This window comes from Otolemur garnettii, unplaced genomic scaffold, assembly GCF_000181295.1.
Source record: "Otolemur garnettii isolate 467f Iridium unplaced genomic scaffold, OtoGar3 scaffold00252, whole genome shotgun sequence".
In the NCBI taxonomy this organism is placed as follows: Eukaryota; Metazoa; Chordata; class Mammalia; order Primates; family Galagidae; genus Otolemur; species Otolemur garnettii.
Genome location: NW_003852647.1, coordinates 918,138 through 933,504, shown reverse-complemented (window position 1 = coordinate 933,504; position 15,367 = coordinate 918,138). Strand labels below are relative to the sequence as shown.

The 15,367-nt window shown below is 40.4% G+C and overlaps 1 protein-coding gene across 1 annotated transcript in view; it reads right to left on the bottom strand.

Annotated features, from left to right (window-relative positions):
* The window catches only part of ADGRG4 (adhesion G protein-coupled receptor G4), a 187,172-nt gene that overhangs the window by 122,491 nt on the left and 49,314 nt on the right, over positions 1–15,367 (bottom strand). The window contains exons 6-10 of the mRNA XM_003802663.2: positions 14,177–14,216; positions 12,586–12,638; positions 10,840–11,003; positions 9,237–9,369; positions 7,282–7,400 (exon numbers count right to left, since the gene is read on the bottom strand). Coding sequence (XP_003802711.2) covers positions 7,282–7,400; positions 9,237–9,369; positions 10,840–11,003; positions 12,586–12,638; positions 14,177–14,216 — 509 coding nt within the window. The remainder of the gene's footprint in view (positions 1–7,281; positions 7,401–9,236; positions 9,370–10,839; positions 11,004–12,585; positions 12,639–14,176; positions 14,217–15,367) is intronic.

The window sequence follows — 15,367 nt, the reverse complement described above, 5'->3', positions numbered from 1 at the left end:
AAAAAAAAAAAAAAAGAATGGAAAAGCAAGCATCCAAGGTACTCAATTATAATATGAAGCCGGTAGATGAAGTAATACACGCCCACACAAGAGAAAAACTCAATTCAATACAAGGGGAGGAGAGGGGGAGTGGAAAGGAGGAGGGAGGGCAGGAGAGAGGAGAACTGAGGGGGCTGGTGTGCTCCCACCTAATGGCCACAATATAAGGGTATATGCACACTTCCTGGGTGCTAGACACAACTACAACAGGGGCTTTACCTAACACATGCAAACGTTGTAACCTAATCGTTTGTATCCTTATATTAACCTGAAATTAAGAAAATAAAAACAAACAAAGTCGCCTAATTGGCAGTGTCACTACTGCCAAATTCTCCTGGGCTAAACAGTCACAAGCCAGCCCTGACTCCATGCCCTTGTGACAAGGAGGGAACAGGCTGCTGGGCATTTTGGAGACTAGAGGCAACAGCAAGGCACTATACTATGTACATGCATTTTATATTTCATGTTTATTCATCACAGTAACCTCCATATGATTCAGGAGGCACTCACACAAATTAAGAAATTAAAACACTGAAGATTCTAACCTAGCTCTGACTCCAGAGCTTGAGATCTTCAGTATCACTTTTTGCTACATAATCTATGCTTTTGTCCCTTTTCTTGAGAGTGCCTGGGGTTAGAACAGCCACGCTTTGCAACTCTTCTACCTGACCTACTGGGAATGTTCTGATGGTAGGACAGATCTAGCCAGGAGACAGTTTTGTGACAAAGTCTAGCCAACTTCATTAGAGCCTGGTGTATCTTTAATATCATGGAGACAACAGAAACTGGGCACACGTGAGAACCCAACGGACTTTGAAAGATGGGTACCTTTTCTAAGCCTGTGGTCTTAAGGAGTTAAGAAAAATGAGCATTTAAGTAGGAGAACTGAAGAGCTTTTCTTGAACCAAGATCTCTAATGCCTGTCAGCAAGATTGAAAGCTAAAGAAAATAAATTGTTTCAATGTGAATGCATTTTCCTTTCTTTTATATCATCCTCATTGTTCAGTAAGTTCCTAACTTACAAGGAGGAGAGGGGGATTCTGCCAAAGCTAATAAACTGGATGGTTTATTTTTCAGTTTGATACATTCCAATTGCCATTCAACTGTTCTCTTACTCCACAGAAGTTTTTTACATATATAAAATGACTTCTGACAGTCAATTTTCTAAAAATCCCAACTCGGTGCAGTGTTTTCGTTGTTGCTATGTCTGTTTGTTAACTTTTTCTTCCATAAGAGAAAATTCTATTAGCATGTCTCAAGAAAATGTGTCACTCAGAAGGAGGGAGGTCAGCGTGAAACTCAGAACCTCTCTATCTTTCCGCCCACTCACGGCAAGCTGCGACACTCCCTATTGCTCTGACTCATGATTTTTGATCTAGGAATCATCAGAGCTATGTGTGCTTGCTTTTCTAATTCTAGATATTCCTTGGCAAGGATCTCAAACTTGCATCTTCTGCAAGGAAGACAAGTCTGAGAAGTTCATGGCCTCAAATTCCCTGGCCCTTCTTCAAGGCACTGGAATGCCTGATCCTCAGTTTCCAACAATTCATTATGGGAAGGACCTATTCTAAGTAGTAGAACCACATCTGACAAGTTGTCTATAAGGAACACAGCTTCAGAACAAGGGCCCGCTTCCTTGTTCTTAGCCATCTTTTTGCTATAACCTCACGTGGTAAAAGGGGCAAAGGAACTCTTTGGGGCTTCTTTTACAAAGGCCTGGTCCCATTCCTGAGGGCGCCACTCTCGTGACCCGATCACTCCCCAAGGGCTCCATCTCCAAATGTCATTACATTGAGGTTAGGGTTTCAACATGGGGATTTGGGGAGCGCACAGACATTGAGTCTATAGCACACACCTCACCAGAGAAGATATAACGATAACAAGTAAGCATATGAAAAATTATTGACCATCATATGTCATTAGGAAATTGCAAATTCAAGCAACAATGTGATATCACCACACACCACAATCATCACTACTAGGATGGTCCGAATCCAAAATGCTGGCAGCAGTAATGCCGGGGAAGAGATAGAATGGGGAATGCAAAATGGCACAGCCACTTTGGGAGGCAGTTGGGCAGCTTCTTACAAAACTAAACATACTTTTATCATACCGTTCCGCAATCTCACTCCTTGCAGTTTACCCAAATGAGCTGAAAAGTTAATTCATACAAAAACTGGCACATGAATGTTTTGTAGCAACATTATTTGTGATTGCCAAAACTTGTAAGCAACCAAGATGTCCTTCAGTAAGCAAATGGATGAGTAAACTGTGGCACATCCAGACTACGAAATTTTATCCAGTGCTAAAAAGAAATGCACTATGAAGCCATGAAAAGACATAAAAGAAATGTCAATGCATATTACGAAGTGAAAGATGCCAATCTGAAAAGGCTACATATTGTAAGCTTCTAATTACGTGACGTCTTGGAAAAGGCAAACACATGGAGATAGTAAGATGGGTGGTTGCCAAAGGTTAGGGGGGAGGGGAAGATGAGTGGGTGGAGCACAGAGGATTGTTAGGGCAGTGAAATTATTCTGTATGACATTGTATTGGTGGATACACCTGTCCAAACCCATGGAATGTACAACACCAAGAGATAACCCTAACATAAACTATGAACTTCGGGTGGTAATGATGTATTAGTGTAAGTTCATCAATTATAACAAATGTGGTGCAGAATGTTGACAGGCAGGGAGTCTGTGCATGTGTGGGTGGGAGAGGGCGTATATGGGAACCCTCTGTACTTTCTGCTCAATTTTGCTGTGACTCTACAACTGCTCTAAAAAATAAATCTATTCCACAAACAAAATTTAAAAACTTTTAACTAGGCTGACCAAGACAAAAAGAGAGAAAATACAAATGACTCAGATTAGTAATAAAGTAATGAACAGCACTAATGGCCTTCATCTCAAAGACAGACAATATCAAGCGTTTATAAGGGTGTGAAGAAATTGGAACCCTCGCACCGTGTTGGCAGGGCTGTAAAATGGTGTGCTCGTTGTGAAAAACAGGTTTGCAGCTCCTCAGAAAACTAATCATGAGTCACCATATGACTTGGCAATTCTTCCCTTCAATCTGTAGCCAAGAGAATTGGAAACACGTGTCTACACAAAATTTTGTACACAAATGTTTGTAGACAGGCTTTTCATGACAGTGAAAAGGGTGAAACAATCACATCCCCATCAGCTGATGAGTGAATATCAAGATGTGATATACCCATATCATGAGTATCATCCAGCCATAAAAGGGAAGACATACTGACAACAGACTACAAACAGGCTGAAACTCAAAAACATTAGGAAAGGCCTAGAAGAGGCAAAATGCATAGAGACAATAAGTAGATGAGTGGCTGCCAGGAGCTAGGGGTGGAGGAGAGAAATGGGGAGACTGCTAATGGGTGTAGGGTTTCTTTAGAAAGTGACGAAAATGTTCTGGAATTAATAAATGATGGTTGCACAACCTAGTGAATATACCTTTTACAAACGCACTGAATTGTACACATGAAATGAGTGAATTTTATGATATGTGAATATCTTCATTAAGATATCTACATTGAGATATCAATTTTCGTTTATCAAATCATGAAAGATCCAAAGGTCTGGTAACACACTGTACTGGGGAAAGTGTTCTCAAATAGGCACTTTCACACCTTCTCAGTGGGAGTAAATGAATTGGTGCAAATGGTGGGGCAGAGTTTATGGGTTTAGGCCTCTGATCCCAGCGCTCTGGGAGGCCGCAGCGGGTGGATTGCTGGAGTTCACACATTCGAGACCAGCCTGAGCAAAACCCCATCTCTACTAAAAATAGAAAAACGGAGGCAAGAGGATTGTTTCAGCCCAAGAGTTGGAAGTTGCTGTGAGCTATGATGCCATAGCACTCTACTCAGGGCAACAGCTTGAGACTCTGTCTCAGAAAAAAAAGAATTGGTGCAACTATTACAAAGAGAATTTTGACACTATTAAAAGTATGATTGACACACCAATTCCACTTTCCAGAATTTATGCCTTAGGTATACCTCACTTTTGCAAAATTGTCACACATGTTTGATATCCATTACAGCCATGGTGCTTTTGTTTTTAAAGAGATATACTTTATTTTGAATTTCTTTTACGTAATAATACGAAATATAACAACAAATTGTCACAAACCGAAATAAAAGCTACCATGGCCCTATGAATGTATTTTTGAAGATAGGCAACCTTCTCTATCACCTGCTTAGAGAATGCCAGCTCTGAAACATCTTATATGCCATCCAAACATGCTTTATTTGAAGCATGTTATGCTAATTTTCCTTATAATGAAAAAACCCATGAACAAATAAAAATAGTTTTACAGTAGTGTTTTAATTTTTTTTTTTTGAAACAGAGCCTTACTATGTCATCCTCAATAGAGTGCTGTGCCATCACAGCTCACAGCAACCTCAAACTTTTCGGCTTAAGCGATTCTCTTGCCTCAGCCTCCTAAGGACTACAGGCACCCACCACAACGTCTGGCTATTTTTTGTTGCAGTTGTCATTGTTGTTCTAGCTGGCCCAGGCTGGGTTTGAACCTGTCAGCCTCCGTGTATGTGGCAGGCGCCCCACCCACTGGGCTACGGGCGCTGCCTAGTAGTGTTTTTAAAGGAAAATGTCATTAACAACCTAAACATTCATCTATGGGAAACAGGTTAAATAAACAAATTGTGGCACATCCATTCAATATAATACAATGCAGAGAAAAAGAAGACACTTCACATTCTGATATAATAATCCTGGTAATACTTCATTAAGAGAAGAGAGCAAAGTGCAGAACAATATGTACAGCATTCTCCAACTTCTGTGCAGAAAGGGGATGTGAGCATATAAGTACATACCCATATATTTCATTGTGGATATATATATATATATTCATAAAATATTTTGTAGTGATAACTGGATGGCTAGGATTAGCAGTGAGAGGTAAATGTTTCACTGTATATCCTAGTTTGTTTTTTGAATATTGAACTATGTGAAGTATTACCTATTAAAACCTTTTAAAATTAAAAGAAAATAAAAATAGCCAAAATTGCAAAATGAAAACAAAATTATCAAACAAAACAAAACACACTGAAATTCTGACAGTCCGGGCCTCTCATGCCCTGCCACCACCTCCACCAACATTAACCACCTAGTTTTGGAAATTGGATAGCTGCAAGGTAAGTTTTCTGAAGTGCGGTTTGATTGTACCAGGGGTGGGGAACCTAGGACCTTCTAAGTCGTTAAGTGCAGCCTTTCAACTAAATCCAAACTTTCCAGAATAAATTCTTTTATTTTTATTAATACATTTTGGTCATCTTTTATATCTTTATTTTATTTTTTTAATTAAATCACAGCTGGATACATTTTTAAAAATAAAATAAGTTTCAACAAAATAATCCTCCAAGATTGATGAGCACAATGAGAACATGAGTAAGTCATAAGGGCTAAATTGACAGCTGCTATGCTCATGATTTAATCCTAACTTCCCCCACCTGACTGGCACCACTACCACATGAGGCTGGTTGGCGAGAGTTTATGGGAGTCAAGTACACGAGCCTGTTACCAGCTTTTGACAGGGATGCACTGTGTTTCTATGTGAAGTGGAATTTGTGAATAGCTGCACAGCTTGACAGGACTTTTTAATTCTCTCTGCTTAATAGCCCATCCTGTCAAAGAAGACCAAGAGAACACTAAAGGAAGAAAACAGATTTTTAAATGAGGATTGGGAATTGCAATATTATCTTGTGTCTGCAAAAAAAAAAATTCAGTTGATTTGCTTGCCTTTTGGTACTGCAATATCAACATTAAAGAAATTCAATGCTCATCAGCATTATTTAAATTAGCTACTATCTTACATGACATTTTGGAACAAGTTATAAGTAATGTTAATTCTATTCCTGCAAATGCAACCTGACATTGTCAGGGTTTTTTTTTGTTTGTTTGTTTGTTTGAGGCAGAGTCACCCTGGCATCATAGTCCACAGCAACCTCAAATTCTTGAGCTCAAGCGATTCTCTTGCCTCAGCCTCCTGAGTAGCTGGGACTATAGGCACCGGCCTCGATGCCCGGCTATTTTTTAAAGATGGGGTTTCACTCTTACTCATGCTGGTCTGGAACTCCTGACCTCAGGCAACCCTCTCGCCTCAGCCTCCCAGAGTGAACATTGTCAGTTATGTAATATGTTAGTTGAACTATAAGGTATTTGGCATGGATTCCTGATCATTTTAAAGTGCGTTGGCTATCACAGGGATGGGTGTTAGCCAAAATATTATCTCTGCAAGAACAGATGGTTAAATTTTGTAATGAGGAAAATTAGCACTGCGAATTATTGAAAGACTTCTATAGGAATGCGGCACTTCTCTGTGCTATCATGTCAAACCAAAACCACTTGAATATTTCTTTGCAAGTCTATACATGGTGTGTGGCCAAAAAAATCCAAGCATTTCGAAAACAGTTGTCTTTTTTCAAAACACTTGTCAAAAGGAAATTTCAGATGAATATTTTCTCCAGTTAGCAAAGGTTACTGATGAGCAGGATGATAGATGTGAATTATCCGAAGAATACACAGCTGCTAAAGACCTATTAATTGGAGAATGCAATGAGAGTTTCACTGACTCTGAAAATCATGACATCAGACTCAAGTTAGCATTTCAGCCTCACCTAGCTGATATCACCAAGGCACTTAAAGAACTACAGGTATAATTGATTGAACTCTCAGTAGATGACATTTTAAAATCACTGATGCTAAGAAAGATTCAATTGAAATATGGAAAAAATGCCTGAAAAATGCCTTCTTGCTTTTCAACCAGTTATTGTTACAAATCTACGTTCTCCTGCCTAACCCCAAACAAGACGCCCTTAAGGTCACAAATGACTGATACCTACCTAGAGGATCAGCTGAAACTGTGGACCACCATGCTGTAACCCCATATTCAAGTGCTTTTCAACACAAAGCAGACACAACAAAGTCATTCAAAAGTTATTTAACTTTGAAATTAATGAAGTTTTCAATTTTTGAAATTGTTAAGTACGTAGTAATTAGCTTTTTATAAAATAATGTACATTTTTAAGTATATCTAATTGAAGTTTCTTGAATGCAGACTTATTGAATGCAGTTAAATTAATGTGGCCTTCCAACATGAAAAGATTCCCCACCCCTGAACCGTATTCTCTCTAGTTTCAAGTCCAATGGGCAAACTAACCGAGTTTCTGTGATTCCTCTGATATGTACAAAACAATCTTACCATCACTTATGGTGATATTAGCCAGATCCACAATCTTGTTAGGGAGTTCTTGAAGTAATTTGCATTCTTTGTACCTTGGTTTTTCCCACTGAGATTTGCCTGTGTTGATGCTGATTGAACTGAAACAGAGAGGAGAGAGCTTTCTCACTAGGGGATCAGGCAAGGATAGTCTTAAAGCAAATGGTGAAAGACCAGGTGGATCTTTGACAGGCTTCCCCCCACCTGTTCCCAGCCTCCCGGCAGAGATAACAAAGGTGGGAAGCCATTACTTCTTTGTGAAGTGAAGAGAACTTTTCTCTTGGGTAGCAAGGAAAGCTAGACTCAGCGTGTGGGGAGGATTAACAGGCAAGAAAGCCAGGAAGGGAACATGGCAATGTCCAGCAGAACTAGAGTCAAAGCAGAGATGCTGCCCCCTGAGACGTGACTTCTTACCCTCATGTTCCCTGCACATCTTGATTTTTAGGGGCGATTACTGTTGGAATGCAGTCTCTAGCTCAGTATATTAATTTATTAAAGGCCCATGTAGCTCATTAGCCCTCATCCTCTACTACCCTCCTCCATTCTTCATCCATTTCAACCCAGTTCATCTCAGGTCACCTAATACATTTATCGAGTACCCACTATGTTCTAGGACTGGTGATAGGTAGCACAGACAAACAGACAAGGGCCTCATTCCTCCCCCTAGGAGCTTGTAATCCTATGGTTTAAGACCGTAAATGCAATTTACTCGACCCTTGGCCCAATATGCAATGCAAAGCTATATAAACAAAACGGAATCTATCAAACCACCAAAGAAGGAGACGTTATTTTTCATGTTTTGGCTGAGCTGAGAAAAAGACTTGAGAAAGTCCAGAACAGCAAATGGTCTTTTTGAATGGAGCACATGGTAAAGAGTGGGAGATCGCCGAGTAAGAAAGCAGAAAAGGACGCTGCAGTCTGGAGGACTGTGTTTAGGGATTTGGGCTTAATTGTTGAGGCAACCCAGAGATAGAGCAGTGACATGATGGCAGCCATGCTTCAGGGAAATCATGCTGGCAGGAGGTGCGGAGTACAAATGGGCAGCGGTGGACAGTCAGAGGGCAGGAAAGTGCTCTCATAGCGGGAGAGAGATAGTAAAGGGCTTGCATCAGGGTAGTGGCAGTGGGCTTGGAAAGAAAAGGCTAGATGTGTGCTCTAACTGTGACCATCAAAGCCACATGACTTGCTGACTGTTGAGATGTAAGGGGGAAAAGGTAGGAAGCCATCCTCAATGATGCTTTCTAAAAAGAGTGCTTTTAAGCCTCTGTCAAAACCTGATGCCCCTCTGGTCTTGTCCACTTAAGTTAATGGCATAAACCATTAACAGCAGAGAGTAAGAAAAGAGGGCTGATGATTTTAAAAAGGAAAATGATAAAGTCAACAATAGAAGAGTGATTTAGTAAATTATTATGGCCCATCAACTAGGCAGTTTCCAAGGTCATTTTTTTGAAATGGTCATTAAGAAGGTAAATGTAAAACATGGAAAATGTTTGATAAACCACTGAGTGAAAGGGTAAATCTCATTATTGATATAAGGACAGTGATTACCACTACATAAAAGTTGAAGGTGCACAAAGAAAAGCTAGATGCAAAAAAAAAAAAAAAAAAAAAGAGAGAGAGAGAGAGAGAAATATATATGTGTGCCAACCTAAAAGCAGCTGTGCTCAGGCAGTAGGATGATGGAGGACGGTTTTTCCTTTTGTCTTCTTGAATTTCTTTCTGAGATTACGGGTAATTTTACTTCTTTGTCTTCCTGAAAATTTTTCTTATTCTATTGCATGGATATGTTTCAGCGGGTCCAAAAGGCAAAAGAAAGAAAGACCGGCAGTAGAGGCAAAGGGAGGGAAGCTATCCAGGCAAACAGCATAGAAACATGGCCCCAATCAAACAGATCTTCATGCACGTGAACTGGCAATTAGAACTTGGCCGGTACATACCAGATTCTGGTGGCGGTTCCATCCTCATTTTTTATGCATCTGGTTTGGGCTGTGTCAGTAGGGTTGGTTGCTAGCCACTTATATGTCCCTTTGTATTTAGAGGCTGTTTCATCCACGTCACACTTTCCTGGATCTACAGGGAAAATGTATGCACGTTTGAAAGGGCAAAAGGCACCTGAAAGCACCGTGAACATCCATTCCGGCCCATCTTTATCACCCTGCACGTAAATAGCATCAAACAAAAGAGGAAACTTTTTCTACCAAGCCATTTAAACCAGGCTTCAGTGAAAATGGAGTATTAAAAAAATAATAACAAGCCAGTGTAACTGCGGATTTTGTCCTTTTAATTAAAACCATCAGTTGATGGGAGACGTTTTTTGTTTTGCTTTCTTTTAAGTAATGCGTACGCATTGAAAAAATTCAAGCCACACAAAGGGGTGTAAAGTAAACCGTCAAAAGACACCGGGTACCGCCAACTTCTGAGGTACTTCCTGTCATCGCTTTGATGTGCAAAGACAGGAGACTGCAGGCAGACATCTCTCTCTGGAAGGCCCCTCCCTTCCTAATGGACTCTGGTGTGAAGTGGGTTTTAGTAAATTCAGTGTGTCTGAGACAACCGGCAGAGGCAGGGAGCTTTGTTGCTGATGCTGGCGCTGACGTACAAGGTGAACTTTTCCACCAGGGGCTGCTAGGCCAAGGTTTTCCTGCCAGGCCTTGTGACATTAAGGGAGATGTGACCTGGGCTAAGCCTATATGATAAGTTCCCCGTTTCTACCGAGCACCCACTGGGTGCATGACCCTGATTCTGGAAATCTTTCCCTTAGGTGTTGACTGAGTGCCCAAGCAGAAGCCCATCCAGCCTTGCCCAGCGAACCCAGTCTCCCCTCCAAGCGAAGGTGAAAGGTGCCTTCCTCTAGTACGCTCAAGACACATTCGTCCATGTCATTTATATGGCAGGCTCTCTCTGTGGCTTCAACACTTCTCTCTCACCCCTGCACAATCACAGCCTGCCCTCTGCTACTTAGTCTGTCGCCAAGGATTGTGCATTCTGATGCCCATGTGTGTCATCTGGGTGAGCTCAATGTTTTACTACAGTGTACTGGGGAAAGGAACAACGCTACAGTAAGAGGAAAGAGTGGCCTGGTCGCCTTTCTCTTTCACCATAAAGGCCTTGCTAATCAGAAAATGCCAATGAGAGAAATCTGGGATAGTTCCCAGGTCATTTGCCAAGATAAATAGGATGGCTGTATTGAAAATATTAACAAGTATTAATTGGACATCTACTGTGTGTAATGAGGAAGCTCTTCAGGTCTCTGGGTCTCTATGCAAGAGAATCAAACCTCTCACTCTGTTGATGGAATGCCCACTGCTAATAGTCAGAGCCAACTAGCAGTCTCCGGTAGCCTCTCCAGCACTCTGTCCTGCCATAAGCTCTTAGGGATAGAAAAGTTGCCCATCAAGTCAAGTGGGTGCTGAGGATGTAGACAGGAACATAGAGGCAACTTCTTTCCTCTCTGAACTCAGAATACCCCACCAGTTATGCATTATAAGTTTTATAAAGGGAGTAAATTCATACTGAAATGCCCTCTACTCCCCAAATTACCTAGTTTTTTCACTGCAATGTGTTCAGACTCGACTAATAACGTCAATCGATCTCCTGTGAAATTTCTGTGTGTGACGTTGCCATGTATTTTATTTTTGATGCTGCTCATCAATTCACTGGGTGCTAAGGAAGAGTTGGCTTTTATGATGACCTGGCAAATGCAACTAAAAAGCAGAGGAAAAAAGACAAATGTCACGGTTATGTCGACAGAGTACAACTTGGCTTGAGGTGCTAAAATTCCGTACAGCTGACCTAACTGGTAGTCTATAAATGTCAAACATTTTAAAGCTATTAAGTGGCAACTCTTAAGCAATGACGGAAGGCAGCATATTGAAATCTTCTGATGAATTTTCTTATGTCTAAACCATATAATTCAAAACCGATTTTCAAAAGGAGGGTCAGCAACGGTTGCATTATGTTGAAGCTGGCCGGCCATAAGATTTCTCTAGGAGTTCGTAATAATTAATAGAGAACGGGTACTCAGGATTTATTATTTCAGAGAAAACCTCTTATTCTCTGGGTCTCAAATTTACCCATCATTACTGAAATAAGGCAAATAGGCACATGCTCAATGAGTCTGTAAAGAAGTGTTTTGCAGAAGGCCTATTCCTTTAGTAGAATAATAATAATGATAGGAGCTGACGTTTGTCGTTCTCTTGCTCCACATGTTCTCCTTCATTTTATCCTCACAACAACATAATGAGGTAGTGCCATTGTTATAAAAGGTCCATTTGGTTACAACTTTTCCATTTTCCTTGTGTAGGGTGACTTTATGGGTGACCTTTGGGACAACCTACATAGACGAGAGAACTGAGCCTTAGGGAGGTGACATTTTCCACGGTCACAAAGACCTGCCCCAGTATTTCTGTCGACTAAAAGATATGTCATGAAAGCACAGGGCTATCTTTGACGTCATCCTGTATAGTTGGGTCCTCAAACATTCTAAACTCCTTTAATAATTCATGAAGGAGCACACTTCAGATTCACAAATTTCCCTATACCTTTTGCCCATTTCTATCTGAAGAACACATTTGCTAAGTTTCCTACCAGCTGTTGAAAGGTAGATGTACCGGTGTTTACTCAAAACCTCTCCATGCCCAATCTCAGCACTGCTCCCCCTCCCCCGACCCATATTTGACAAAGTCCTTGTGCACCTTACCCATTTCATTTGGAACCTATCTCTTCTCTGCTTTCATCTCCCCAGTTGAAAAGGTCTCATCTGTTTTAAACCTCTCCTCTTGCTGACAACAGAGCCTGTATTCCATCTGGGGGCCCTCTTCGTGATTCTTCTTTATCTCTATGTCCTTCCTGACGTGTACCAAGCACATCAACAATGGCCAGCGTTCCAGGAGGAGCTGGACCACAAGTCTCAAAAGAACCGAGGCTGTTGTACCCTTGTTCTGTTTTTTCTTTTCATTTCTTTTTTTTTTTTTTCAATTTCCCTGCTCATTATTTCGTGGACCTTTTTGACCACAACAAACACTTTATTCCCCCATCCCCAAATTATAACCACTTTAGACCCCATTTTCTCTTCACTACAAAGAAGAAGCTGGCAGGCTGCTAGGCTGTGCCGTGACCAACCAAAACAACTTATTTCATGGAGCCAAGAGCCCAATTACAGCATCTGTAAAATAACCACCAGGTACTTTGATCTCCTTCTGATAACTCTGACCAAGGGGCTGCACATACGGAATTAAATGAAATGAAAACCAGAACTAAATGTACCAGCTATGAATAAACTCCTACCTGTATAGTACATGGGAAATTGTAGTCATTGCTTGCCCTTCTCTCTGTTCCAACTAATGGAAAAGAAAACCACATAGTCACTGAAATCTTCAAACAAATGTCACAATCAAGTACAGGTCTTATTGTTAACAACAATCATAATTATGTTTCACATTTATGTAACCCGTTGCCATATGTAAGCCACCCTCAAAAACATCAATGCATTTAGTCCTCACACCAACCCTGTAGGGTGGATGATACAGGCATTGTCACCCCATTTTTTTTGGTGAGGAAGCTGAGTCTCAGAGAAGTCAAGTGATCTGCCCAGTATCACACAGCTGACAAGTCACAGAACTGGGAGCAGAATCTAAAGTAGGGTCTGTATCTGGATATTAACATGATGGTGAAAATAGTAAACATTGTTAAACATCTACTGTGTTCTAAGCCCTGTACTAAACACACAACATAAATTATCTCATTCTAATGATTTCATTCTATCCTTTCAACAGCCCTCATCCTATAGATGAGGAAACCAAGGCACAGAGAGGTTAATTAAGTTGCCCAAGTTCTCATAGTCCGGAAATAGAAGAGCAGAGGTTCCAACCCAGGCAACTTGATCACATTATCACAAAAAAACGTGGACACATATTATTTGAGAAAAAATTTAATTATATCATACTATCTAAAATATGCTCAATTTTAAAATTCTGACTTGGCTATTTACAGAAAGCATTTTAAATGATGGCAGGTTAATGTGGAAAGGAATATAGCCTTGATTGTATTTTGTATATTCAAAATATTTATCTCATACTTGAGATACTCTCAAATATATTGAAAGCTGCGTGCTTACCGATCATTTTAGAATGCACCATTGTAAAGCCTTGAGGGATTGGAATAAGTGCTGAGAATTGGGGCAAGGATGACAGGAGATAGCTTTGTCCCACTCTGACTTCACATTTACACACATGGATTTATTATGTGGATGCCAGTCTTGCAAATAATTGTGTCACTCTTAGAAGAACCGGGCTTTTTTATTTTTTTGCAAGATGTCTACAAGCAAGAAATCCCGATTCCCACTTAAAAGTCATTTCACACTCCCATAGACCACAAAATGTCCCTTTAAAGACTGCCATCTGGATAGTTCAGAAAAGCAGGGGATGGGTTTCTTGATGGGTTCTTGTGCCATTCCCAAAGGAAGTGATATAATTTTATTTTTTTTTGAGACAGATTCTCACTATGTCACCCTCTGGAGAGTGTTGTGGCGTCACAGCTCACAGCAACCTCAAACTCTTGGGCTTAAGCAATTCTCTTGCCTCAGCCTCCCAACTAGCTGGGAATACAGGCGCCTGCCACAACACCCAGCTATTTTTTTGTTGTAGTTGTCATTGTTGTCTAGCAGGCCAGGGCCGGGTTTGAACCTGCCAACCCCAGTGTATGTGGCCAGTGCCCTAATCACTGGGCTATGGGCACCAAGCCGGAAGTGATATAATTGACCCCCAATTGTCACAACTGAGCCTTGCCTGATAATACATATACACTTGGGTGGAAGAGCTATTTACTTAAATCTAATTAGGGTGGATCACAAGTAGATTCATTTTGAAAAACTACTTACAATAGCTCGATCCATAGCTGTCTCTTCTTCCAAAATGTCTCTGCATTGAAAGTATTACAAAATTATAGAAAAATGAAGTATAATACCAAATACACAGGGCATAAGAACAGGAGAAAGACAACTCTGAGGCAGAACCGTAGAATTCTCCCAGCTTGGGATTCAAGTAGAGCTAAGTAAGGCTCCAAAGGGGCAGTTTGAATGAGCTTGGTTATTATTTGCATAGTAAAATGCTGGTAAGCTTTTCACTTCCTAATTCTGCTTTCAGGGATCTATCCTATAATGATACTAGTAAAGGTTCATTAAAAATATACATACAAAAGTGGAAGTTACTCCAATGTCTACCACTAGATAAGTGGATAAATCCATCATGGCACACCCATATAGAAGAATCCTGTGCAATTATTATAACGAATAAGCTAGATCTATATGTATGGGTCTAAAACGGTGTATACGATGTATTGTGAAGCAAGAAAAGAAAACTGTAAAAAAGGTATGTAGAGTAAAAGTTAATTTTCTTAGTCAAGGCATGAAAACAAATCTAGAGAAATATATCAAATAAGCTGTTAACAGGAGCTCTTGGAGGGGTGGAGCCAGACAGGGATTCAGAGATTTTTCACTATGTTATATATTTCTGTAAAGTTTTAATACTTTATAATAACCACACATTACTTTTGTAATAAGGAAAACCAACAGACACAATTTTTTTTAAAAAAAGTTGTGTAACACAGACATCTCCATTTTTTTATTAGCTATTATGGACTGAATGTTTGTATCCTCCCCAAATTCATATACTGAAGCTTAATCCCCAATGTGATGGTATGAGGAGATGGGGCCTTTGAGGGATAATTAGGTCATAAAGGCAGAGCCCTTGTGAATTGGATTAGTGCCTTTATGAGCACAAACAGGACAGCTTCCTTCTCTCTGCTCTCTGCCATGTGAGGGGGGCTCTCACAAGACGCTGAACCCATCTTGGACTTCCCTATCTCCAGAACTGTGAGAACTAAATATCTGTGGTTTAAGTGACTCAGTCTATGGTATTGTTATTATCGTATCCAAAACTGACTGAGACAATAACCTACCATGGATTTACTTCCATTCATTTGTACTAATCTTCTTGAAACTATTTATATTTGAACACGTAAGAGGAACCAAAATCCCAATGTACAAAACATAGGCTGTTACACTTAGTGT